Source organism: Heterodontus francisci, chromosome 4 (assembly GCF_036365525.1).
Source record: "Heterodontus francisci isolate sHetFra1 chromosome 4, sHetFra1.hap1, whole genome shotgun sequence".
NCBI classification, from domain to species: Eukaryota; Metazoa; Chordata; class Chondrichthyes; order Heterodontiformes; family Heterodontidae; genus Heterodontus; species Heterodontus francisci.
Window position 1 is genome coordinate 99,428,244 of NC_090374.1, and position 25,359 is coordinate 99,453,602.

General features: G+C 42.5%; 1 protein-coding gene across 2 annotated transcripts in view; it reads right to left on the bottom strand.

The window, feature by feature from the left end:
* The window catches only part of LOC137369159 (protein-lysine 6-oxidase), a 65,765-nt gene extending 51,561 nt beyond the window's left edge, over positions 1-14,204 (bottom strand). The window contains exons 1-3 of one of the 2 annotated variants that reach the window (XM_068029904.1): positions 12,903-14,204; positions 12,628-12,736; positions 11,586-11,723 (exon numbers count right to left, since the gene is read on the bottom strand). In XM_068029904.1, the coding sequence (XP_067886005.1) occupies positions 11,586-11,723; positions 12,628-12,736; positions 12,903-13,647 (992 nt within the window). In that variant the 5' untranslated portion in view covers positions 13,648-14,204. Of the gene's footprint in view, positions 1-11,585; positions 11,724-12,171; positions 12,253-12,627; positions 12,737-12,902 lie in introns of those variants that run through there. The other variant, XM_068029905.1, reaches the window with a different exon arrangement.
* Between the last annotated feature and the right edge of the window lie 11,155 nt (positions 14,205-25,359).

The following is a 25,359-nucleotide window of genomic DNA, read 5'->3' on the forward strand; positions in this document are numbered from 1 at the left end:
ATGACGGAAGGAAGGAATTTTAAAATGAGGAAAGTGTCCCTAACCTTCCTCATACATGCCTGCCGCCATTTCCCTGGTGGTGTGTGCTGTGATGTGTGAATGTCGCAACTTAGAAAGGGGTCCTGAGCAGGTTTTCCAGGGCTCAGGAAACCAGCAGTAAAAGGGAGATGGGAGCTGCTAACTCAAGAAGCCGTTTGCAGCACTCCTATGGGCCAGGAGGAGCAGGAGTGTTCCACATGGCACTTTATGGAATCCATCGTCCTCCCCTCTGCCGATCGTACCTTCTCCCTTCCCAATACTGCAATCATGGCTGACCTCCGCACTTCCCAAGCCCCCACAGGCACCAATCTCAAGTCTTCCCTCCTGTCTATTGCGTGTCTCTTCCCTCCCACCCCCACTCCCCATAGACACTGATCTCCAGCCTTCCCTCAATGTCCCTCTCTCTCCCACCCAACCACCACCACCCCCCCAACTCCTCAAAGGCCTCAAACTCCAACCTTCCTGCCTCACCCCTGTTTGCCAGGAACGGTCTACAAAGGAGCCCAGCTGCAACCTTCTGCTGCTGGTTTTCTTGCTCGCCAGCTGGCCAGCCTGTCAGTTTGGCCAGTTGTCAGGCAGGAGACAGCAGAAAAAAATGTATAATTTCCAGTCAGTCGGCAGGACCCCGGCTGTTTTCACAATCTCACACACCCTCCTTGTAAATAGCAAGACCAATATTTCTTCTATCTAACCTTTCAGTTATTGTTCAACTGCTATAGATTGCCCAGCACTGTTTCACCTGTGTATATTTGTTTAAGTTATATCTCTGCAGTCACAAAGGGCAAGATCTGTCAGGCAACCTGGGTTGAATTTTAACTTCCAAAAACAGGTGAGTTGGGATAGGGTCAGAGGTTAAAATGCAAGAAATCTACAACAGGAACCCAACCCACCTTGAACCCACTCACTTTGGGTTTTACTGGAGGTGGGATGAGGGGCAGGCAACCAATCTGCTTCTGAGAAGCAGTCTGTCCATTTAGATATTATAATGAGGATGTGCGCCTTCATTTTACCAGTCATTCTATTTTTAACCACAGTTGGCTGTTTTTTCCTGGCCTCAGGAAACTTGGCAGCTGAAAGGAAGTGGGAAGGTTGGTGGGCCAGGAAGAGCAAAGTGCTTCCAAAAAGCAACAAGCTAACCCAGTAAACACCCCCACTACCATGATCTGCCTGTTTCTGTACCCCACCTCCAATCACCATCGGATCACCAACCACCATCGGAACCCCCCTCCCCACACCACACCCATGAGTGGACCCTCCCTCCACGATCATTCTCACTCCCCTAATAAAGCTACCTGCTCTCAGAGTCCCTGTGAATCATGCTTCCCATCATAGAGGCCTCCAGACTGTCAATCAGGCTGCCTGTGGGCCAGAATCCCACTTAAAGAAGCCCTGCAGTAAAACTGCAGGACATTCAGGAAAACCATTCTTCTGGATTCCCTGACCTCACAATAGCCACCCCCCCCCGCAAGTACAGAACTCACCTCAAGGTTAAAATCCAGGCCCCTGTTCATAAGTCTTTGCCAACACCACTATGTGTAATCACCTTCAAGATTGCATTCGAACAGACTTTTTAAGAATAACTTTTGATCATCAACAACATGTGTCTGGTAATTAGGCTGCATTTATGAGATCATAAGATCACAGTTGCAACATCAAGATGTTCTCTTATATAATGTGATTGCCGTACAGCATTGACGATGAAATGTTATTTACTGGTGACTTAACACCCTATGTAAGAAAAGCTAAATCACTTCCTATTATATCAAAATGATTACAATATCAGGACAGCAATTGGTTATTGTTCTATCATAAAAAAGTATTTGAGAGTGTTGCAGTAGAGGGACCAAATTCCTGTCCTCTCCAGTGCAGGTCAAGAGCAGCAGACCCTAAATTCACTGCGTCTGAACAGGTTCAGGAGCACTGATATTTATTTATTTATTTTATTTATTTATTTAGAGATACAGCACTGAAACAGGCCCTTCGGCCCACCGAGTCTGTGACGACCAACAACCACCCATTTATACTAACCCGACAGTAATCCCATATTCCCTACCACCTACCTACACTAGGGGCAATTTACAATGGCCAATTTACCTATCACCTGCAAGTCTTTGGCTGTGGGAGGAAACCGGAGCACCCGGCGAAAACCCACGCGGTCACAGGGAGAACTTGCAAACTCCGCACAGGCAGCACCCAGAATCAAACCCGGGTCCCTGGAGCTGTGAGGCTGCGGTGCTAACCACTGTGCTGCCCACATGTCCTGTCCCGAGTCATTAACATGGTACAAAGAACATCCGGAGGACCAGCCCATAGTAGGCAGTAGAAGGGGCAAAAAACCTGCAGCTACATTCCTAGTCACCAGTATCAGTGCCTTCTGGCTACTGATGGAGGCCCTGAGATGCTAAGATCATTCTTGGGAGAGAGAAGGGTCAAAATAGGGTTAATTGCTACTCGCCAATTTAATCTTATGCTACCCTGAAGCCATCACAGACGCTCTGGTCCACAGGGATTCCGATGTAGTCCCGCACACCTTAGTTTCTTCAGCCACGCTTCCACTTAGGAACCCAATGGGCTGTTAAAGAGAAACAGTGTGTCGAGAATCTTTGAATAACGCCTCCAGCTGTATTTAATTAAATTAAAAGCAAAATACTGCAGATGCTGGAAATCTGAAATAAAAACAAGAAATGCTGGAAATACTCAGCAGGTCTGGCAGCATCTGTGGAGAACTGTATTTACACGTTTGTGTCCAGGAAATGCTAGTTTCCCAGGGAGACAGGTCAGGTAAATCAGTCCTAAAATGTTTAATTTAGCTATCTGTGTTACAGAATTTAAACGTTCTCCCCATTGATTACTGCAAATAATGACTGTTAAAGATTCAAGTTTAACTTTTTTTTACCATGGATTCGTTTGGATGATAGTTGGCACACTGGAGCACTAGCAGATGGTGCCATGAAGTGGTGTGATGCAGGTTCAATCTCCTTGCCACGGATTTCTTAAACTTAAGTTAGTTTCTCTGAGCAACAACAGGGTGGAAATTGGATAATTCTCAACAAGAAATTATTTGGAATTTGGATGGAGAATCACCCAAACCACTTTTGACAGCTACTCAGAGTGGCAGAAGTCTGGAAATAAGCCTCTATCTCGACCACAGCTGGTATATGAGCTGGAAAGACAGAATAGGAACAAATATGGAAGGAGTTTACCCTGTTTTTTTTTAAACCGATTGGCTTTAACTTATGCCAGAACAAACTGCTGACATATTAAAATCTTCAGTACATTAATACCCTCTTTGTCATCATTGCCAAATCAACCGATTCATCTTTGTGCACAGCTGATTTTTTTCCATTACAGGTGCCAACAATACTACATCCAGAAAACTATAATTTTAATTGTTGAATTTTTACTACAGAACAATTAGTCTCCCAGTGTTCTCACACATGGAATATTTTATTCTGATTATATATTTAGGAAATATATGGGAAAACTACTTTTTCCTCCTGTGAGAGGCTTTTCGTCAATTGGCATATTAGAATAGCTAAGCCACGAGTGCACAAACAAGTCCAAAGCTAGTGAGAGACTATATTGGCATTAGTAATTCATTATCCAATTTTCCATTGCTTTCGATATTGTATTTAGTTTGTCCCCTTATCCAACTATTAAAATTGTTGCATTTTATCCTAGCATGTTAATAGTTACCAACCTAAATAAATAATGGAATACTGCGTAATATAATCAGAATGAACTTGCAGATTATATTCTTCAACTATCTTTCAAAAACCTCAGAGAAAGATTTACCTTTTAATTTGATATTTATCCAGTGAATAAATTGGTAACCACTAGAAAATCCAGATTTCTGTCCACGTTGTTTCTCATCAAAAATGAGCTAATTGCCACTTTTAAGAAATGTCAGCCTACTAATCTCAAGAATGCATGTTATTGAAGTGTATATTTCTGCTGACTGCAATTTTAAGATAGCAGGAACAAATAAAGTCAATCATGATCACAATGAATGGTGGAGCAGGCTCAAAGGGCCGAATGACCTACTCCTGCTCCTATTTTCTATGTTTCCTATTTTCTATATGTTGAGAATATCGATCTACTACACTTCTGAAGCAGCAAGTGTGCTGTTCATTGAGTGTCAAAATCCAGTAATTCAAGGCAGAGTGCACAATACTTGTGTGAAATAACTGAGGAGCAAGTTCAAAAAACCCACTTTGCCCATGAGTTTCTTCTGTCACTGCTGTGTGATTGTGTGAGAAGCAGAAACATGAAGCAAGTCACGCATTATGTATTTGTGCGAGAGATAATATCAGAGAGAGAGAGAGTCATACGGCTGAATTTTCCCGACCCCAAGGTGGTGGGCAGGAGGCAGGTGTGCCAGGAAAATAGCAGGCAGCTGTATTGGGACGGCTCCCTGAAGCATTCCAGCCACAGGGAAAGTTTCCTGGGGGCAGGCCAGCAGGTGGATCAGCCGCCCACCCAACGAAGGCGGGCAACCAACTGAAGTTGTTAAGGCCCCAATTAAGGCTGATATACATGCCTTCCAGCATTTAGCTAGAGGCAGAATGGTTCCCTGCTATGTGCAGAGGCTGCCAGCTTAATGGAAGCGGCAACCCTATGGCAATCCAGAGGCCATTGGACACAACCCCCAAAGCGGGGGTCACGGGCATCAAAGAATGCCCTCAACGCCCACAACGATCCAAGTGGAGGGGTTTCCTCAATCCGAGGGGCCTATCGCCTTTCCCCCTTAAATTACTTTATTTTTTAGGCTACTAGGGCACCTGCCCTCGCATTCTCTGAGCTGCTTCAGAAGTGCCCATGTCTCCCAGTGCGGCTGCTAAGGCATCAGAGCTGCCAGCCTTGTGATTGGGCTGACAGCATTGCACAGTGAGCTTGGAGGCAGCCAATTAAGAGGCTGGCTCCAGGAATATCCCTGCCCGGTGCCACTCCCAGCATGTGCAGGCTCGGGATCCCCATTTGGTCCCACGTTGGCGTCCCAAAGCCCACAGGAAAATTCAGTCCACAGAGTCATTACGGCACAGAACAAGCTTATTCAACCCGTTGAGTCCATGACAGCTCTCTGTAGAACAATCCAGTCCATCCCATTCCCCCACTCTATCCCTGTATCCCTGCAGGTTTATTTCACTCAAGTGCCTATCCAATTTCCTTATGAAATCATTGATTGTCTTCACTTCCATCACGCTGATAGACAGCGAGTTCCAGGAAGACATAGGGAGGATACAGAGATTAGATAGAAGCAGGCACCGACAGTTAGAGACACCAAGTAACAGAAAACAGCATACATAAAATGAAAGTGACAGGAAGGGCAAGAAACAGAGTTATACAGATAGAATTGAGGGATGTAACTGTGATGGTTTGAAGGTCTAGAAATGTGGTGTATGGTAAAAAAAAATGAGAGCTGTCAATGCAGTATACATTTTATACATGAATCATATATTGGAAGTTCTTAAGAATATCAATAACTTAATAAATTTTAAAAACACCAGTTCCTATCCAGCTCTGTTCCATACAGTCCTCACTACAATCCATTAGAAACTGAAAAATTGTTGAACTCTACCTCAAAAGCAGATGAGCAGCACATTAATATCATATAAACTCTTCAGATCTAGTTATACCCCAAGGGAACCATAGAAGAAAATGTGGGTAAATTATCCTGTATGTTGTTAAACGGTCCTATTAATTAAATATTACAGGGAGAAGTGCCCTCTTCCCTCCCTCAATACTCAGCTCACAGCCCCGGGGATCTGTTGTCAGTCCATCCCTACACTGCAACATTATTTCAAGACAACAAACAAAATAAATATAATCTGTGTAACAACAGAACCTGTATCATAAGTCGCCATTCAATAAAATGAACTATTATGCCAAGCACAATGACAGGAAATCCCTACCCTAATGAAAATACATTTTTAAAGTATACAGGATAGTGTTCTAGATCAGTATGTCAAAGAACCAATTAGGGAACAGGCTATTTTGGATCTGTCCAATGCAACGAGAAAGGGGTAATTAATAACCTTATAGTAAAAGGGCCTCTCAGGAAGAGTAACCATAATAGGATAAAATTTTATTATGAGTTTGAAAGTGATTCAGTTAAGTCTGAAACTAGGGTCTCAAATCTAAACAAAGCAAACTATATACGTATGAGGGGTGAGTTGGCTAAGGTAGATTTGAAAACTACATTAAAAAATATGATAGTAGACAAGCAATGGCTAGCATTTAAAGAATTAATACACAATTTGCAACAAATATACATACATTCCTTTAAGACACAAAAAAAAACCACAGAAAAAGTAGTCCAACCTCTAACAAGAGGAGTTCAAGATAGTATTAGATCAAAGGAAGAGGCTTATAATGTTGCCAAAAAGAGTAGTAAGCCTGAGGATTGGGAAGATTTTAGAATTCAGCAAAAGGAGGATCAAGAAATTGGTAAGGAAAGAAAAAAAGAGAATATGAGAGTAGACTAGCAAAAGACACAAAGCAGATTGTATAAGTTTCTATAGGTATGTAAATAGGAAGAGATTAGTGAAAGTAAAAGAGGGTCCATTAGAGGCAGAGACAGGTGATATCATAATGCGGAATAAAGAAATGGCAAAGGCATTAAACAAATACTTTGTAATTGTCTTCATGGTAGAAGGTGCAAAAACATTCCAGAAATGGTGAGGAACCAAGGGTCCAGTGAGAATGAGGAACTTAAAGAAATCAGTATAATTAAAGCAATAGTACTGGAGAAAGTGGTGTCAAATGCTCTGGATCTGGTGACCTGCATCTTAGGGTTTTAAAAGAAGTAGCTGCAGAGATCGTGGTTGCATTGGTTTTGAACTTCCTAAATTCGTTTGATTCTAGAACAGTTCCCGAGGATTGGAAGGTAGCAAACATAACCCTATCATTTAAGAGAGGAAGAGAAAAAATAGGGAACTATAGGCCAATTAGCCTAATATCAATATTGGTAAAATGCTAGAATCTATTATTAGGTAAGTGGTAACAGGGCACTTAGAAAATCAGATTATGATTAAGCAGAGTCAATGCGGATTTATGAAAGGGAAATCACATTTGACAAATCTTTTAAGAGTTTTTTGAACATGTAACCAATAGGATGGATTGGGGGGAACCAATGGATACAGTGCATTTGAATTTTCAAAAAGTACTCAGTAAAATGCCACTCAAGGTTACTACACAAAATTAGGATTCATGGAATTGGTGGTAAAAATTAGTATGGATTGAGGATTGGTTAATGGACAGAAAGCAGAAAGTAGGAATTAACAGGGCATTTTCAGGTTTCAGGCTGCAAATAGAGATGTACTGCAAGGATCAGTACTTGGGCCTCAGCTGTTTACAATCTATATTAATGATTTGCATGAGGAGACTGAGTGTAGCATATCCAAGTTTTCTGATGATACAAAAGTTAAGTGGGAAAAGAAGTGACAAGGTGGATGCAAAGAAGCTGCACAGGGATACAGACAGGTTGGGTGAATGGGCAAAAACATGGCCTGTGGAATACAGTGTGGCGAAGCGTGAAGTTATGCACTTTAGTAGGAAAAATAAAAAAGCAGAATATTTTTTGAACGATGAAAGATTGGGAAATGTTTGCATTCAAAGGGACCTGGCTGATCTTGGACATGAATCACAAAGTTAATATGTAGGTACAGCAAGCAATTGGGAAGACAAATGGTATGTTAGCTTTTGTTACAAGGGGATTAGAGTATAAGAGTAAAGAGGTCTCACTACAATTACTCAGGGCATTGGTGAGGCCACACCTGGTGTACTTTGTGCAATTTTGCTCTCCTTACCTAAGGAAGGGCATACTTGACCTAGAGGGAGTAAAACAAAAGTTCACTAGACTGGTTCCTGGAATGAGGGGATTATCCTGTGAGGAGAGATTGAGTAGACCAGGCCTATATTCCCTGGAATTCAGAAGAATGAGAGGTAATCTAATTGAAACATATAAAATTCTTATAAGGGCTTGACAGGGTAGGTGCTGAGAAAATGTGCTGAATTTTCAGGCCCCAACATTGGGAATGGAGATGCAAAGGGCCCAAAAATTGTGAGGCTGGCCAGCGTGCCGGTTTCCTAACCCCGTTCCTGACATCCGCCATTTTCGCCAACGTGGTTTTTTAAAATTCTTTCACGGAATGTGGGCATCGCTGGCAAAGCCAGCATTTGTTGCCCATCCTTAATTGCCCTTGATAACTGAGTGGCTTGCTAGGCCATTTCAGAGGACGGTTAAGAGTCAGCCACACCCAGCAAGGCTATTCGCCCCCACAAGGCAGGCAGCCATTAGCCTTGTTAACCAGGTATTGGGAGGCCGAATGGGATTTTTGAGTTGGCCACCAGTTTCCCAATGTGACATGCGGCAGTTCAATTGCCAGGGGTCGGGCACCCAGCGGCAGGCCGGGGTGCTAATTCTCCAGGCAGGCCTGTAGGCCCTCCCTGCCTGCCTGGGTGGGGGTGTAGCCAAAGGCTGCCCTGTAGAGGGGCTACCCACCCAACATAACTCACCCCACATTGCTGGCCTGACTGCTTTCTCCATTTTTAATTAACGTTTTTACAAATTGGCTGAGAAGGCACCTTCCTGTTGAAGCACCTGCTCAGTTACTTACCATTTATTGCAGCTGGCTGCTCCTCTGAAGCTGAAAGGCCTCTGATTGGCCCTCCAGCTTCAAGTGCCGGACAGTCGCCCTTAATTGGACAGGGAACCTGTCTCTTGCCAATTAAGGGGGCGGGTTGGGGAGCGTCCTGGTCAAAATTCCATTGAGTGAGTGTTTCCCCCGGGATAGTTTCTCAACCCAGAGGCAGTCATGGCTCCTGTTTCTCACCACCAAAAGCAAAATTTCAGCCCAATGTTTCCCCTGGCTGGGAAATCTAGAACATGGGCTTACAGTCTTAGAATAAGGGGTCAGCAATTTAGGACCAAGATGAGGAGAAATTTATTTGCTCAAAGCTTTGTATATCTTTGGAATTCTCTACCCCAGACAGATGTGGATGCTTTGTTGTTGAGTAGGTTCAAGAGAGAGGCAGATAGATTTCTGGGCACTAAGAGATGTGGGGATAGTGGAGTTAGAGAGATACAGTGCTGAAACAGGCCCTTCTGCCCACCAGGTCTGTGCTGACCATCAACCACCCATTTATACTAATCCTAAATTAATCCCATATTCCCTACCACATCCCCACCTTTCCTCATTTCTCCTACCACTGACTTATACTAGGGGCAATTTACAATGGCCAATTTACCTCTCAACCTGCAAGTGGGAGGAAACCAGAGCACCCAGCAGAAATCCACGCAGTCACTGGGAGAACTTGCAAACTCCGCACAGGCAATACCCAGAACTGAACCCAGGTTGCTGGAGCTGTGAGGCTGTGGTGCTAACCACTGTGCCACTCCTGTTGAGGGAGATGATCAGCCATGGTTGAATGGTGGAGCAGGATCCAAGGGCCAAATGTCCTACTCCTGCTCCTATTTCTCTTGTTCTTATGTGAAAAGATTGAAAATTTGTTAATTTTTAAGTAATTTTTTTCAAAATAAAATTTCCCCAGGATTACATTTGTGATCACAAGCACTTTTGCTTTTAAATGCAAGGACACTTAGAAAGGGAATCTAGGGTCACCCTAAAAATGAATGTATTACTCTGTAACACTCCTTACTCCTTTATTACAGGTCCTGCTCCTTCTTCTTCTTTCTTTAGTCTCCTTGTCTCGAGTAAGCGCCTGGAGGTGGTCAGTGGTTTGTGAAGCAACGCCTGGAGTGGCTATAAAGTCCAATTCTAGAGTGACAGACTCTTCCACACTGTTCCTATGATACCTCAAAATGTCTTATTCCTTAAAATCACTAACTGTGGGTCTGAACTAAATATTCACTTTTTGATTTTCTCCCACTCTTAAATAATGCATGCATTTTTTTCATAATTAATCTTTATAAAGGCCTTAATCAACAAGCCATTTCCATATTCTATTAATTTCCTTAAGCCCTTTTTGGACAGGAGCAATTTCCAGAACACTAAACTGGGACTAATCATCCATGAGTGTTTTCTACCATAAATATATTTTCTGAAAATAGTTAGAGGACAGTATGAACCTAGTTCTTTATATTTGTTTTGAGGAGTCCTGTGTTTTCTCATCATTGTATCTTTATGTTCATTTTTATATATCTTTAGCTTTCTATGTATTTTGCTCTTCAGTTAGGTCACCGGTTGTGGAAATATTTGGTGGTAAGTAAATAACATTTATACTATGAAAATGCTGAGAAATGGTAATACTCATGTTAGCTATGTCGACAAGACTAATGAAAAAACATATATTCTATTATATTTGCTTTATCAATAAATGGTAATGAGTAAACTTACTCCCTAACACTATGATACACGTTTTCACAACCAGGACTGAAGAAAAAGTGACAGGGTCATACAAACGTGACTCAAGAAGGAGCAGATATTGTATTCTGTGATAAAGGCAGATGCTGAAAAGCTTTTTCAGACCACTGAGGGTTGTTATAGGGTAAGGTGAACTTATTCCTAACATTGATATGCCTTGATGCATTTGTAAATGTTATGTGACCTCATGATACATGGTGTATAATGTCATACTGCTGAAGGGCAATAATGAGAAACTGCAATTAGACGAACCCTCGTTTTTGGCTTCCTTGTGTGCTGTAAATGTTTCAATGATTTTATGTTTTTATATCCATATTGCCCAAACTATGTTGAATTTAATATTATAGTTCTGTGTCCTCATAATGACATTAACGGCTTAACACTTACACTAGCATGTTAGACACCTAATGAATTTCTGTACTGTTGTACATTGACATTGACAGTGTAGCTGTCTTAGACTGATGGTCAAAACAAACATGCATTTATATAGCACCTTTCATGACCACAAGACGTCCCAAAGTGCTTTAGAGCCAATGAAGTACTTTTTTGAAATGTAGTCACAGTTGTAATGCAGGAAAATCTGCAGCCAATGTGCGCAGCAAACTCCCACAAACATTAATGCAACAATGACCAGATCATCTGTTTTTTTGATTTTGGTTGAGGGATAAATATTGGCCAAGTTACCAGGGATAACTCCCCTGCTCTTCTTCAAAATAGTGCCATGGGATCTTTTAGGTCCACCTGAGAGGGCAGATGGGGCCTTGAATTAAAGTCTTATTCAAAAGACGGCATCTTCCACTGTGCAGCGTTCCCTCAGTACTGCACTGGAATGTCAGTCCGGATTATGGGCTCAAATCCTGGAGTGGGATTCCAATCTCAGCATGCCAGCCAGTGAGGTCCCTGCCATACTCTTTAAGCTTGCCTCCAGTTGAATCAGAAGAGTAGAAAAGAGCACGGTTGCAAAAGAGCAACTGAGGGAAGAACAAAAAGGAAAGAGATGGGAAAAATATAATGGCGCCCACAATTGTCTGTTTTAATATCATCCTCATATTTGACAAAGTAAAATACTCAATGCCATTAATATGTCGATGCGAATCCGACAAACCTGTTTGGAGCATGATATTGGTACTGAGCGAACATCATGCTGCAGTTCCCACTTACCGGTGACAACTGTGCCATTCCCATGAGTAACGCGGTCGGCTTGGTAAGAAGTCTGCTGTGCCTTGGTTCTTCACTCTCTGTGGGAATCTTAGCAGCACTCGCATATCATAGTCCTTGACGTCCGCACTGTAGGCTGAACTACAAGGCACCGTTGGAAAAAGAGAAACTATCATCACACGCTGCAGTGTCAACTTCATGTTTTACCTAAAATCTGTTATCAAACTTCAACAAATGAAGTGTCACATTTTTAGGCCATAATTGCTCCAACAGCCCTTCCTCACCGGGTGCAAGCTAAATCGGAAAACCAAGAGTTGTACGGATCAAAACCAAAATCAAAGACGAGCCAAAACTACCACGTTTACAATTATAACCCGTATTCAATTTTTAATTGTACTTTCTCATTAGCTGAATTTTGGAAAACCACGCGAATTCCCATTCTTTCATATCTTCAATTCTTCATTTCTATCACATAGACAAGTTAGAAAGAAGAAATTATCTAATTGCAATTGGATATTAAGCGTTCTGTTAAAGCGATAGAAATGACATTTTTAAAAATAAAATTTGTAGGAACAAGGAGAGAACTCACAACACAAATTGGGGCTGGTATTACTCAGAAACGAATCCAATGCAGCAGCGAATACAACCGTAACCCGCGGTAACTTTTAAGAATGCTGCTTTTCCCGAACCTTACTCTGTCATCACTGTTTAGCTCTGCAATCACAAGCCGCTGCACATTTTTAGCACGTACACCAAGCTAAATCACTTCACACCCACATTACAGCTGTTGCTCAAATGCAGTATTGGTTGCTATAATCCTATTTTCTAGGACTGTTTCACAAAGTTCCCATTATAATTATAGTGTTTGCAATCTTCGATTTTGTACATGAAAGCTAGTTAAGATCAGACAGGAAATTAAATGCTTAAACATCTTGGATTGTGAAAAGCTGCAGGGATAGTTATAACGCGAAGGAAGAAAATGAGTTAAGGATGTAATGGTGATGCAAGAATGAGTGGCACATGTTTCTGATTATGTAGACTGTACCTTGCCAAGCAATTTTCCTCCGCGGCACATCTAAGGTTGTACATGTGCATCTTCTGAACGTATGTTGAGACTTGAATATAGTATGGATCTGGGACTAAATCTGGTAAACCTACAGATTCAAAAACCAATGCATGGATTTAATTCTGTACTGTATCAAAGCAAAAACGGTGATTGTAAGAGTTTATTTTCAATCAATTAATTGTTCCTATATTCAGAATCGAAAACTACGATTTTCTTCTAAGAAAGTAAATTGTAGTTTTGAGCAACAGGCTTACCATGTTGGAAGTACCTGGTACCGTACCCGGGTCTACGGGGCCGAACTCTGGGTCTCTCATATGTGTCGTAGTAATTGTAGTAGGGATTGTCATCAGTTTGCTTGTAGGGGTTGTAAGGATCATCCCCAGCCATGACATCCTCATTGGCAGCCCTGCGATTACTCTGGCTCGACCTGTTCTGCCCAGTTACAGGTGGCTCCCTGATAGCTTGGTTGGTTGAGGAAGCGGCTTCCCTGCCCCGAGCCCAAGCACGACTCCGGGATCCGGAAGGTCCAGGATTATTGCTACTTGTGCTCTGCCACCACTGACTGGCATCTGCCCTCCTGGCACCGGACGGGCGCTGCTGGGATGTGGATAAAGAGGAGTCTCCCGGCTGTCGGACTGCGCGGGCTCCGGAGGTGGCTTGGGGGGAGCGGGCTGAGGCTGAGGGTCTCCTCCCGGCATCAGTGGCTGTGCCGCTGCCCGCCGTGCTGTTGGAGTCACTATCACTCAACAGGAAGAGGCTATTGCTCCCGCTTGAGCCCTGGGGCGGCTGGTACTCAGAGCCCAGGCTCAACAAACTATAAACGCGCCCGTTGTTTCTCCATTGAATTCGCTGGCGCCAAACGGCCGCCGCCTGGCTCTCCTGTTCCTGCTGCTGTTGTTGCTGCTGCTGCTGCTGTTGTTGTCCATCGATGTCTCGAACCAGGCAAGTCAAGTAAAGACCAAAAAGTTTCACTAAATACATTAACGTTTGATAATTCATCTTTTAAATCAAGTGAGGGAAAATGTGTAATTCCCCAGAAAATAATGATTAAAATGTCTATATTTCCATCAAATATATTTTAAATGTAAAAGTCAACGTAATTCTTCAAAACATTATATGCATCTACAAAATATACCAGAGTATTCAAAAGCCGGCTTGCCAAAAGTTGCAGCTGTATAGAGTGCCTCACATTTTCTTGGTACTGTCTGGAGTGGAGAAGGAGGAAGGGATTTTAAAGTTGCTGGCACATTAGCAAAGTTACACAACCTGCTCCCAGGCTACTCGCTATTTGTTCACGTAATGCCTAGGAACGTGCTGTTTGACAGTTCCTCTCCATTCTTGCTCCCTTCCTCCACTCCAGCCGACACGAAGGAATTTCATGGCCCCAGACAACCACCCGTTTTGCGGCTCGCCAGCTAACCGGTGGGTTGTGCCAAAGTATGCACAAAAAAATTAGATCATCATGAGGAACAGCATGCCGATCCAGGCAAAACTTAATAACACATGGCGCGGAGGTTTGAGGGAGTTAAAGGGGTGCCTCAGGGCGGCGGTGACTAAGGTTTGATCACTGCATGTGTCATATTATGTTGCCTTGCCATCAGAAAGCAGAACATCAGCCAGAGAAAATTAGAGACGGAAAACAGTATGTGGTCGTCTGTGGTTTATGTACCTTAATTTTAAAACAAACCCCGTTTTACTCAATTTTAAGGGGCGGGGTTGTGTTCTATAATCCGGTATTTAGTCTCACTGAATAATTTAGCTTCTCATCAATAACCACGGGCTTTCCCTCACTTTAATTTATCGGCTGTTAATCTTAATCTCTTGATTTTAATTAATATGGATTAATACATATATACACACAAAACTATTTAAACCCATGAATATTAAACAATCTTGATACCTATTAATGTATCTTTAAACAGATGTTAAAATTGATTGGGTGGAATCTATGTTAGTTTTGGGAATGGAGAAATCATAACGGATCTCACCAAAGCAAACTTTGAGCCACCCATCAGTTTCAATTAATGTCTGACAACTTCAGCTCTGGGGAATTTGATAGGGAATTTGATAGTCTGCTTGCAGTTATATTGGTTAAGAAAGCAAATAACTGTAGAATGTGATGCTGGATGGAGAAAGGTTTTACCTTTCAAGTAGCTCTGTTATTATAAATTCTTGTGTTTGGAAAAAAAACATCTGTTGTTTTTGGTGATATTTGTCATTTCCAGACATGGGCGCCTATGACGAAATTATCTAAATGTTGTTCCCCATTTTTAGAATTTGCATGTTTTTGAAGGGAGTGCCTGCTTTCTACAGGAACAGAAAATGATCAGTTACAAAATGTGGAATATAATTGGTTACTGTTTATGTCTGAAACTACACTGTAAATAGCACAGGAGAAATAACTATCTGGAAAATGTCAAACGGGTCAATATTTGTGTCTTCACTTCATGATTTGAATACTGTAATTCAGCTTAAAGAACCGCCAAAATAACTTCCATGAAAGTCATAAAACGAAGTCAAGGAAACCAGTGCGGTCTCAGTGTGGAAATGCAAGGCGAAAGATGTGTTTGATTACAGACGACAAACAGTTTCTGGAAGTACCGACATTATCAGAAACGCAACTATACTTCCATGTTATATTTCCTAATCTTTCAACCCAACCATAAAGTCATTTGTTGATTTTATCAATTATTTTCAAACATATCAAGCTTGACAGAAAATACATCTTAAGCGCTTGTTGAACGGCATTTTAGAGGTTAAAAGTCTCAGAATACGTGTTCTACTGTAGATAGGATTTAGATGGGCTAGTCAGAAATTAAAATATGCTAACTGCTTACCGTGATTTCCTCAACTTTGTGTGAAAATAAACTCTGTTCAAACATGATCACGCGCATCTCTGAGTTGTGTTCAACCCCTAACCGCGAACCAAAACCATGTCCAATAATCACTAGGATAAAGTATCTCTACGCTAATTTTAAAGTAGATTGAACGAAGTAAAATTGTTTTAATTTTTATCGAATACGGGTTGAAGTGAAAATCTGAACCAGTTCCAACCAGTATCTTTCCCCAGCCACTGATGGTTTGATTGCATTTCCTCATTCTCTTGCTGCTGTTTGTTGCCATCCACGTTTGCGCCCTACAGTGTCTCATTTTGGTATTACTTTACTGGCTGCCTTTCCATTTCGCAGCTTTGCATCTGTTGATGAGTTGGAGTTCAAAATGTCATTTTTCTTTCAAACACTTCGATTACAGTTCTACGATTTAACCTACGTTTACTGCACCGTAAAGCATTGACAGTGCTCGTTAAATATTCATTTTCAAAAAAGAGACATGATTATGTGTAACTTGCTCCAGTAAATGCAAACGATAAACATAAGGACATATATGAAGGGAGATTATTCTTTCATTTTTTTCTGGCAATTCTTTACATAATTCCAAAAGGAATTGTGGCATTTTGGCAGGTAAATTATCCGCAACAGTCATTAGAATTTGTACACTCCGGAAACATTTGGAAATCCACATTGTTGATTTGCAAAGATATCTGACGCCAGATACTCATTTCTGTTTGAGTTAGCGTTCTTGTCTTTTGCTTTTAACAGTTCTAATAACATCTAATAACTTTGGGCGTTGGTTTCGACTCGTTTGCCAGTACTGGTGATTTTAACACTTTTTTTTACATTGTTTCTTTTAGATATCCGGTTTCGTTGCTGTTTAGTGTGTTGTGCCATCTAGTGTCGGCTGACAGGCAAGTTTTAGGTGAAAATAAATCCCAACAGGCCTAATTCATTAATGCTTCGACTTTATGAGATTATGTGTATTAGCGATTCCTGGTGTCAGCCAGGGGTTCTTGTGTCAAACTTGGAACGATGGGCTTAATATATTGTTTAGCTAAAAACAGTAAATGGAAATTTCAGCAAAATACTGCAGACGCTGGAAATCTGAAATAAAAACAGAAACTGCTGGAAATACTTCGTGTGGAGGGAGAAGCAGAGTTAATGTTTCAGGTCTGTGACCTTTCATCAGAACTGGCAAAGGTTAGAAATGTATTAGGTTTTATGCAAGTGGGGGGAGGGGGAAGAGAACAAAAGAGAAGGTGTGTGATAGAGCAGAGGGCAGGGGAGATTCAGTGGCAAAGGTTGTGGTGAGGGACAAAGAATTGGCCAGAGGGAGTGTTAATAGCAGAATAATGAGCAGCTCTGTCCAAAAGAACATGAAAAACGAAGTTTAAGGCAGGCACATGGATAAAAAAGAAAAGAAAAATAAATAAATAAAAATAATTTTAAGAAGGCCAGTCATGCTCTGAAATTATTGAACTCAATGTTGAGTCCAGAAAGTTGTAGAGTGCCTAATCGAAGTGCTGCTCCTCGATCTTGCGTTGATTTTCACTGGAACACTACAGCAGGCGAAGGACAGAAATGTGGGCATGAGAGCAGGGTGGTGAATTAAAATGGCAAGCAACCAGAAGCTCGGGATCATGCTCTCGGACTGAGCGGAGGTGTTCCACAAAGTGGTCACCCAGTCTGCGTTTGGTTTCCCCAATGTAGAGGCAACCGCATTGTGAGCAGCAAATACAGTATACTACATTGAAGGAAGTACAAGTAAATCGCTGCTTCACCTGGAAGAAGTGTTTGACTACACTTCCTCACACCCTGCTTCCTTTAAGGATTCCATCCCATTCTCCCAGTTTGTTTCTCTGTCTCCAATGCATCTGTTCCGATGATGCAACCTTCCACAAGAGCGCTCCTGACATGTCTTCCTTTCTCCTCAACCGAGAAACCGACACCCCGACTGTGGTTGACAGGGCCCTGAACCATGTCTGACCTATTTCCCATGCTTCTGCTCTCACCCCTTGGGTTCCCATTGTCCTCATTTTCCACCCCACCAGCCACCACAGCCAAAGGATCATCCTCCACCATTTCTGCCACATCCAGCTATACCAGTACCAAACACATCTTTCCTTCCCCTCCCCTGTCAGCATTCTAAAGGGATCATTCCCTCCATGACTCCCTGGTCCAGTCCTCCATTACCCCTGACACCTCGTACCCTTCCCATGGCACCTTCCCATGCAATCACAGGAGGTGTAATACCTGCCCTTTTACCTCTTCAGTCCTCATCTTCCAAGGCCCCAAACACTCCTTCCAAGTGAAGCAACGATTTACTTGTGCTTCCTTCAATTTAGTATGCTGTATTCGCTGCTCACGATGTGGTCACCTCTACATTGGGGCGACCAAACACGGATTGGGCGACCGCTTTGCAGAATGCCTCTGCTCAGTCCAAAATTATGATGCCCCCGAGCTTCCAGTTGCTTTCCATTTCAACTCACCACCCTGCTCTTATGCCCACATTCTGTCCTTGGCCTGCTGCAGTGTTCCAGTGAACATCAACAGATGATCGAGGAGCAGCACCTGATCTTTCGATTAGGCACTCTACAGCCTCTGGACGCAACATTGAGTTCAACAATTTCAGAGCATGACTGGGCTTTTTTGTATTTTTATTTAATTTTTCATTATTTTGTTTTATTTTTTATCCATGTACCTGCCTTAAACTTGTTTTTTCATATTGTGCTTTTGGACAGAGCTGCTCAGTATTCTGCCATTGACACTCTCTCTGGATTAATGCTTTGTTCTTCACCACAACCATTTGCCTTTGTCCCATGACATATTTGTCATTGAGTCTCTCCTACCCTCTGCCCTAACACACACCTCTTTTGTTCTCTTCCCCCCTCACCACCCCCCACCCCCACTTCACTTGCTTAAAACCTAATACATTTCTAACCTTTGCCAGTTCTGATGAAAGATCACAGACCTGAAACGTTAACTCTTCTTCTCTCTCCACAGATGCTGGCTGACCTGCTGAGTATTTTCAACATTTTCTGTTTTTATTATAAATGGAAATTATATTTTGGCTGCATTAAAGTCCATGAAGTTAATCTCTTTGCATCTTCAAATCTACCAAACTTAACCCTCTAATTATTAGATATGATGTTGCTATTATGCAATATCAGCATTTATATTTAGATATGTGCAGAAATATTATCTTCTTGCATTACACTCACAATCTCAAAGCACATTTTTATTCATTCTTGGCATGTGAGAACCGCTGGCGAGGCCAGCATTTACTTTCCACCCATAATTGTCCTTGAGGTGGTGAGCCACATTCTTGAACCGCAGCAATTCATGTGGCGTAGGTAAGCCTACAGTGCTGTTAAGGAGGGAATTCCAGGTTTTTAACCAGTGACAGTGAAGGAACGGCAATATAGTTCCAAGTCAGAATGGCTGTGTGACTTGGAGGGAAACTTGCAGGTGGTGGTGTTCCCACACATCTGCTGCCCTTGTCCTTCTAGGTCATAGAGGTCACAGGTTTGGAAGGTGCTGTCAAAGGAGCCTTGGCGAATTGCTGCCTTGCATCTTTTATATGATACACACTGCTGCCACTGTGAGCTAGTGCTGGAGGGAGTGAATGTTTAAGGTGGTGATGGGGTGCTGATTAAGCAGGCTGCTTTGTCCTGGATGATGTTGAGTTTCCTGAGTGTTGTTGGACCTGCCCTCATCCAGGCAAGTGGAGAGTATTTCATCACTCTTCTGACTTGTGACTTGTAGTTGGTGGACCGGCATTGGGGAGTCAGGAGGTTAGTTACTCACCACAGAATTCCCAGTCTCTGACCTGCTCTTGTAGCCACTGTATTTATATGGCTGATCCAGTTAAGTTTCTGGTCAACGGTAACCCCCAGGATGTTGATGCTGAGGAATTCAACACTCATGATGCCGTTGAATGTCATGGGGAGATGGTTAGATTCTCTCTTATTGGAAATTGTCATTGTCTGGCACTTGTGAGGCGCAAATGTTACTTGCCACTTATCAGCCCTAGCCTGAATGTTATCTATGACTTGTTGTTTACGGCAATTGACTGCTTCAGTATCTGAGGAGTTGCGAATGGTACTGAACACTGTGAAATCATCAGCAAACATCCCCACTTCTGTCCTTTATGTTGCAGGTGTCATGCCAGCTGGCTTTGTTGAGTAATAATTTTCTTTGGTCCACTGACTGGAGAACTGAATTTATATTGTTTTTTGAAGAAATGTAAAAAGAACATTTAATAAAGGACAACTTTGAGGACAACTAATAAAGGACAGCTTAAGATACCCACCTGATTTGCAACACTGTATCCTACATTGCAAAGGGTTGTGAGGAGGGAGATGAAATGAAAAGCAAGAACCAAAATCCAGGAAGTTTAAAGGAGCTACCTGTTCTTTTTAGCAAGATACAAATATGCTAACTGTTATGTTTGAATGACTGAGTGACTGTCATGTGAGAAACCCCTCCCCATCTGTGGTTTTAAGCTTGTGTCTTTCTGTAGCAGAGAAAGGAGAAGCAACTGTACACTGACATGTGCAGATCCAAGTGGGGGTCTCTCTCTGTCTCTCCGTTCCAGCTTGAAAGCTCTCAAATCCTACCTGTTGACTGGCCACCGTTACATAGTCCGGCTACAATCATAAACCCCATTGGAGGAAATCATCCGCATCACTGTTTCCAAGGGACCCACCGAACCAGTCATCTATCTCTTCAAACTGAAAGCCTTAGGACCACCTAATTCTGCTAGCAGCCAACTGAATCATCAATTGCCACTAACTGTATACCCCTTCTTTCAATGGAGTTAACCTCTTTCTTTGTTAAACTCAAGAAAACCTGTCCAATTGGTTCTTGTTATGATCACAGCAAGTAAGTAATCGAACACCTACTGAATTGGCCTGTACATCCACTTTAAGAAAGAATTAAACCTATTGTGGTCAAGAAAGGAAAGGGAAAAGAGGGAAGCCCTTCGACCCTCCACGCTTGACTGTGACAGAGGGAAGATCATTAATGAAGCAGCTGAAGACAGTTGGGCCCAGGACACTACCCTGAGGAACTCCTGCAGCAATGTCCTGGGGCTGAGATGATTTTCCTCCAACAACCACAACCATCTTCCTTTGTACATGGTAAGACTTCAACTGCAACAATATTGTTATCAGGCCTAGGTAGAACTATTAGTATATGGGATGCGACCATTATACACATCTTTGGTATGTTCATGAGATCACAGAATTGCTATAAATGAGGAAATCCAGTTTGTTCATCTTATCACATTAATTCAAAAAAGACTCTCTGGTTCCCCAGCACAGCATATAACTGTTTTGTTTTTGTTTACATTCATCAAGGTGAGAGATGTAAGTGCTGGGGAATTGAGCTCTTCCCATTTAAGGCATCTGTTGTTAGCACCAAGCACTCACTAGCTTTGTATAGCACAGTAAGATGTAGAGTAATGCAACTTCTAATCTGCCCCCAAAACATGCCTTAATCTCAACCTCAGAAGAGCACCCCCTCAATTACACCAGTGTGGCATTCTTTCCCCCCCCCCCCCCCCCCCCCCACTTATCCACCAGCCTCTCTTAGTTTTCACATTTGTGCTGAATTGAGGGCAATCTTGCACTGTGGGCACATGGCCACTAAGAGCTAAATTAAGACTGGCTAAACTGATTTCACGTAAGAACCTTCCAGTCCTGTTCTTTCTTAAATTAATCTAAGGTTTTTGTTTCCACTACCCTACCTGACAGTCTTATCCAACATATAATATAAAAACAAGAAATGCTGGAACCACTCAGCAGGTCTGGCAGCATCTGTGGAAAGAGAAGCAGAGTTAACATTTCGGGTCAGTGACCCTTTTTCGGAGTTCCGAAGAAGGGTCACTGACCCGAAATGTTAACTCTGCTTCTCTTTCCACAGATGCTGCCAGACCTGCTGAGTGGTTCCAGCATTTCTTGTTTTTATTTCAGATTTCCAGCATCCGCAGTATTTTGCTTTTATTTTAGTCTTATCCAACATATTGATCACTCTTTGGGAAGAATTTCCCGACATCAGTCCTACATTTGCATTTTCCTTAGGAACATAAGAACAGCAGTGGGCCATTTAACCCTAGAGCCTGCTCCGCCATTCAATGAGATCATGGCTGATCTGCAACCCAACTGCATATACCCAACTTTGCCCTATATCCCTGAATACCTTTGGCTAACAAAAATCTATGAATCAGTTTAAAATTAACAACTGATCTAGCATCAATTGCTGTTTGCGGAAGAGAGTTCCAAACCTCTACTGCCCTTCACATGAAGAAGTATTTCCTAATTTCACCACTGAAAGGTCTGGTTCTAATTTTTTAACTATGCCCCTTAGTCCGAGGCTATCCAACCAGTGGAACAGTTTTCCCAATCTACCCTATCTGTTTGCCTTAGAATCCTGAAAACTTCAATCAAATCACCCCTTAACCTTCTAAATTCCAGGGGATTCATCCTAGTTTGTTCAATCTCTCTTCACAGCTTGACCGTTGGAGTCCAGGTATCATTCTAATAAGTCTAGGCTGCACTCCCTCCAAGGCTAATATATCCTTCCTAAGGTGTGGTGCCCAGAACTGCTCACAGTATTGCAGGTGTGGCCTAATCAGGGCTTTGTAATGCTGAAACATTATTTCTACTCCCTTGTATTCTATTCCTGTAGATATAAGGTCAGCATTCCATTAGCCATTATGATTATTTTTTGTACTTGTTTGATAACTTGTTTGTACTTGTACACTTGTTCAATTATTATGGTGTAAGTTGAAGTAATGTTTCAGATTGACCTTTCCTGAACTATCGCTATCCTACTACCTGGGGTTTTGCTTATATGTTATATACAGTCTGGAGAAAAGTTGGGATATTTAGCTATTAATCTAATCAGTCCCTTTACGGTCATTGCTCAATTACTTTCTATGGGTAGACGCTCTAAATATGTAAATTCTGGTAATGGTAGCAGCTTGCAAATTTCAGGCTCCAGCTCAGAAGAATCCATCTTTTTCTCTTCCTAATATTGTATTGCATCTGTAAACTGAATCTCAAGTAGTTCCATTTCAATGTGCATTTAAGTCCAGTGGTACACTGCTGGGACCCTTGCTATTTGTAGAGTACATTAATGATTTAGACGTGAATATAGGAGGTATGATCAGTAAGTTTGCAGATGACACGAAAATTGGTGGTGTTGTAAATAGTGAGGAGGAAAGCCTTAGATTACAGGACAATATAGATGGGCTTGTAAGATGAGCGGAGCAGTGGTAAATGGAATTTAATCCTGAGAAGTGTGAGGTGATGCATTTTGGGAGGACTAACAAGGCAAGGGAATATGCAATGGATGGTAGGACCCTAGGAAGGCCAGAGGGACCTTGGTGTACTTGTCCATAGCTCACTGAAGGCAGCCGCACAGGTAGATAAGGTGGTTAGGAAGGCATATGGGATACTTGCCTTTATTAGCTGAGGCATAGAATATAAGAGCAGGGAGGTTATGCTGGAACTGTATAAAATACTAGTTAGGCCACAGCTGGATTACTGTGTACAGTTCTGGTCACCACACTATAGGAAGGATATGATTGCACTGGAGAGGGTGCAGAGGAGATTCACCAAGATGATGCCTGGGCTGGAGAATTTCAGCTATGAAGAGAGACTGGATAGGCTCGGTTTGTTTTTCTTAGAGCAGAGAAGGCTGAGGGGGGGACCTGATTGAGGTATACAAAATTATGACAGGCGTTGATAGGATAGATAGGAAGAAACTTTTTCGCTTAGCGGAGAGGTCAATAACCAGGGGGCATAGATTTAAAGGGAAGGGGCAGGAGGGTTAGAGGGGATTTGAGGTCAAAAATTTTCATCCAGAGGGTGGTTGGAATCTGGAACATACTGCCTGAAGGGGTGGTAGAAGCAGGAACCCTCACAACATTTAAGAAGTATTTAGATGAGCACTTGAACCGCCTTAGCATACAAGGCTGCGGGCCAAGTGCTGTAAAATGGGATAAGACTAGATAGGTGCTTGATAGCCGGCACAGACACGATGGGCCGAAGGGCCTGTTTCTCTGCTGTATAACTCTATGACTTTATGACTCTAAGTCAAAGTTGAAAGTTTCTTGATACATATTAGGGTTTGTGTAGCTATCTTAATCAAGTTAATTGTTGTCAGTTGCTCCTTTAAATGGCCCAAGCATCTTATTCCTATGAGAGTTGACTCACTACTTACTAAATAGCGTTGTTTGGAGTTATATAACATTCCTTCATGAAGTGAATCTGATATTCATGCCTTTCTATTTGAGAATCATTTTTAACATATTATTTTGCAAAAGCATTAACTTACCCTTAAGCATCATTGCTAGCTGCCTGTCTTTTGTGTAGACCTTACCACTCCATGAGGGCGGGCAAAGGAATCAGATTTAAATGCCCACATTTTTTTTTCTCATGCTTTATTACTATATTCAAATAGTATTGTGGGATACGCATATGGTTCAATACAGCAAATTTTTGTATTGCACGCAGGCTTCTTACCACAGGCTATACAGAAGGCATAATTGGTGGGAATTTCGGAGTGTCCTGGGATCCTGGCAGTCACAGTCCCCGTCCCCCACCCACCGATAATCAGGGCAGAAGGGAGATGGGTGCAAGAAGGAAATATGATTTCTGCCTCAAAAAGGAGCAGAAGTTCTAATATATTTATTTGCTTCTTTTTATATATAGTAAAGGGCACCCATCAGCTCTGGACAACACAAGTTCACCAAAGGCTCAGGGGAGGGCCTTGTACCTAGAGATTGGACAGAAAATTTGAACACATCTGCAAGCCTGAGTGTGTCTCCTTACTACTGATGGAGATTTTCAATCTGTGCTTGGTGGAAATCTTCAGTCTGTGCTTTGTTTGCATGTCTTTTTTGGCATCCTGTAGGCATTGACACAGGAAAATGAGGCAGAAGTACCTGGAATGTTCCCTCTTGTCACCTTTCTATAATAATGCTGGCCTTGCCAGTGATGCCCACATCCCATGAATATATAGAAAAGACTTTAGTACAGTTAAAAAATAACCATTCACCAGTACTCCCTGTTCTCTGTCCCTTAGCCAGTTTGGTATCGATGCTCCCAATGTCCCTTTAATTCAATGCTTTTTATGGCTGAAAGCACCGGATACAGCAAAGGCTGTGAGCCCTGAAAATTTCCTGGCTCTAGTACTGAAGATTGGTGCTCCAGAAATAGCCACGGCCCTCTCCAACTTGTTCCAGTACAACTACAACACTGGTATATACCCGTCAAAGTAGAACATTGCCCGGGTATCTCCTGTCCAAAAAAACAGGAATAATTTAATCCGGCCAATTACTGCCCCATCAGTTTACCCTTAATTATCAGCATTAATTATTATAATTTTGCTTCCTGCCAGTGCCACTTAGTTCCGGACCTCGTTGTAGCCTTGTCCAAGCATGGACAAAAGAGCTGAATTCCAGAGGTGAGTTGAGAGTGACTGCCCTTGACACGAGGTAGCATTTGACCGAATGTGGCATCAAGGAGCCTGAGCAAAGTTGGGATTGGTGGGAATCAGGGGGAAAACTCTCCTCATATCTACCACTGGGGAGCATGGCTGTGGTTGTTGGGGGTCGATCTTCTCAGCCCCGGGGCATTGCTGCGGGGGTTCCTCAGGGTGGTGTCCTGGGCTCAGCCATCTTCAGCTGCTTCGCTGGTGACCTTCCCTCCCACATGGGGTCAGAGGTGGGGGTGTTTGCTGATGGTTGCATGGTGCTCAGTAGTATTCAGGACTTTTCAGAAACTGGAGCAGGCTGTGCCTGCATGGGGTGGGACCTGGACGGCATTCGGGCTTGGGCTGATGGGTAGTGGCATTTGCGCCACACGGG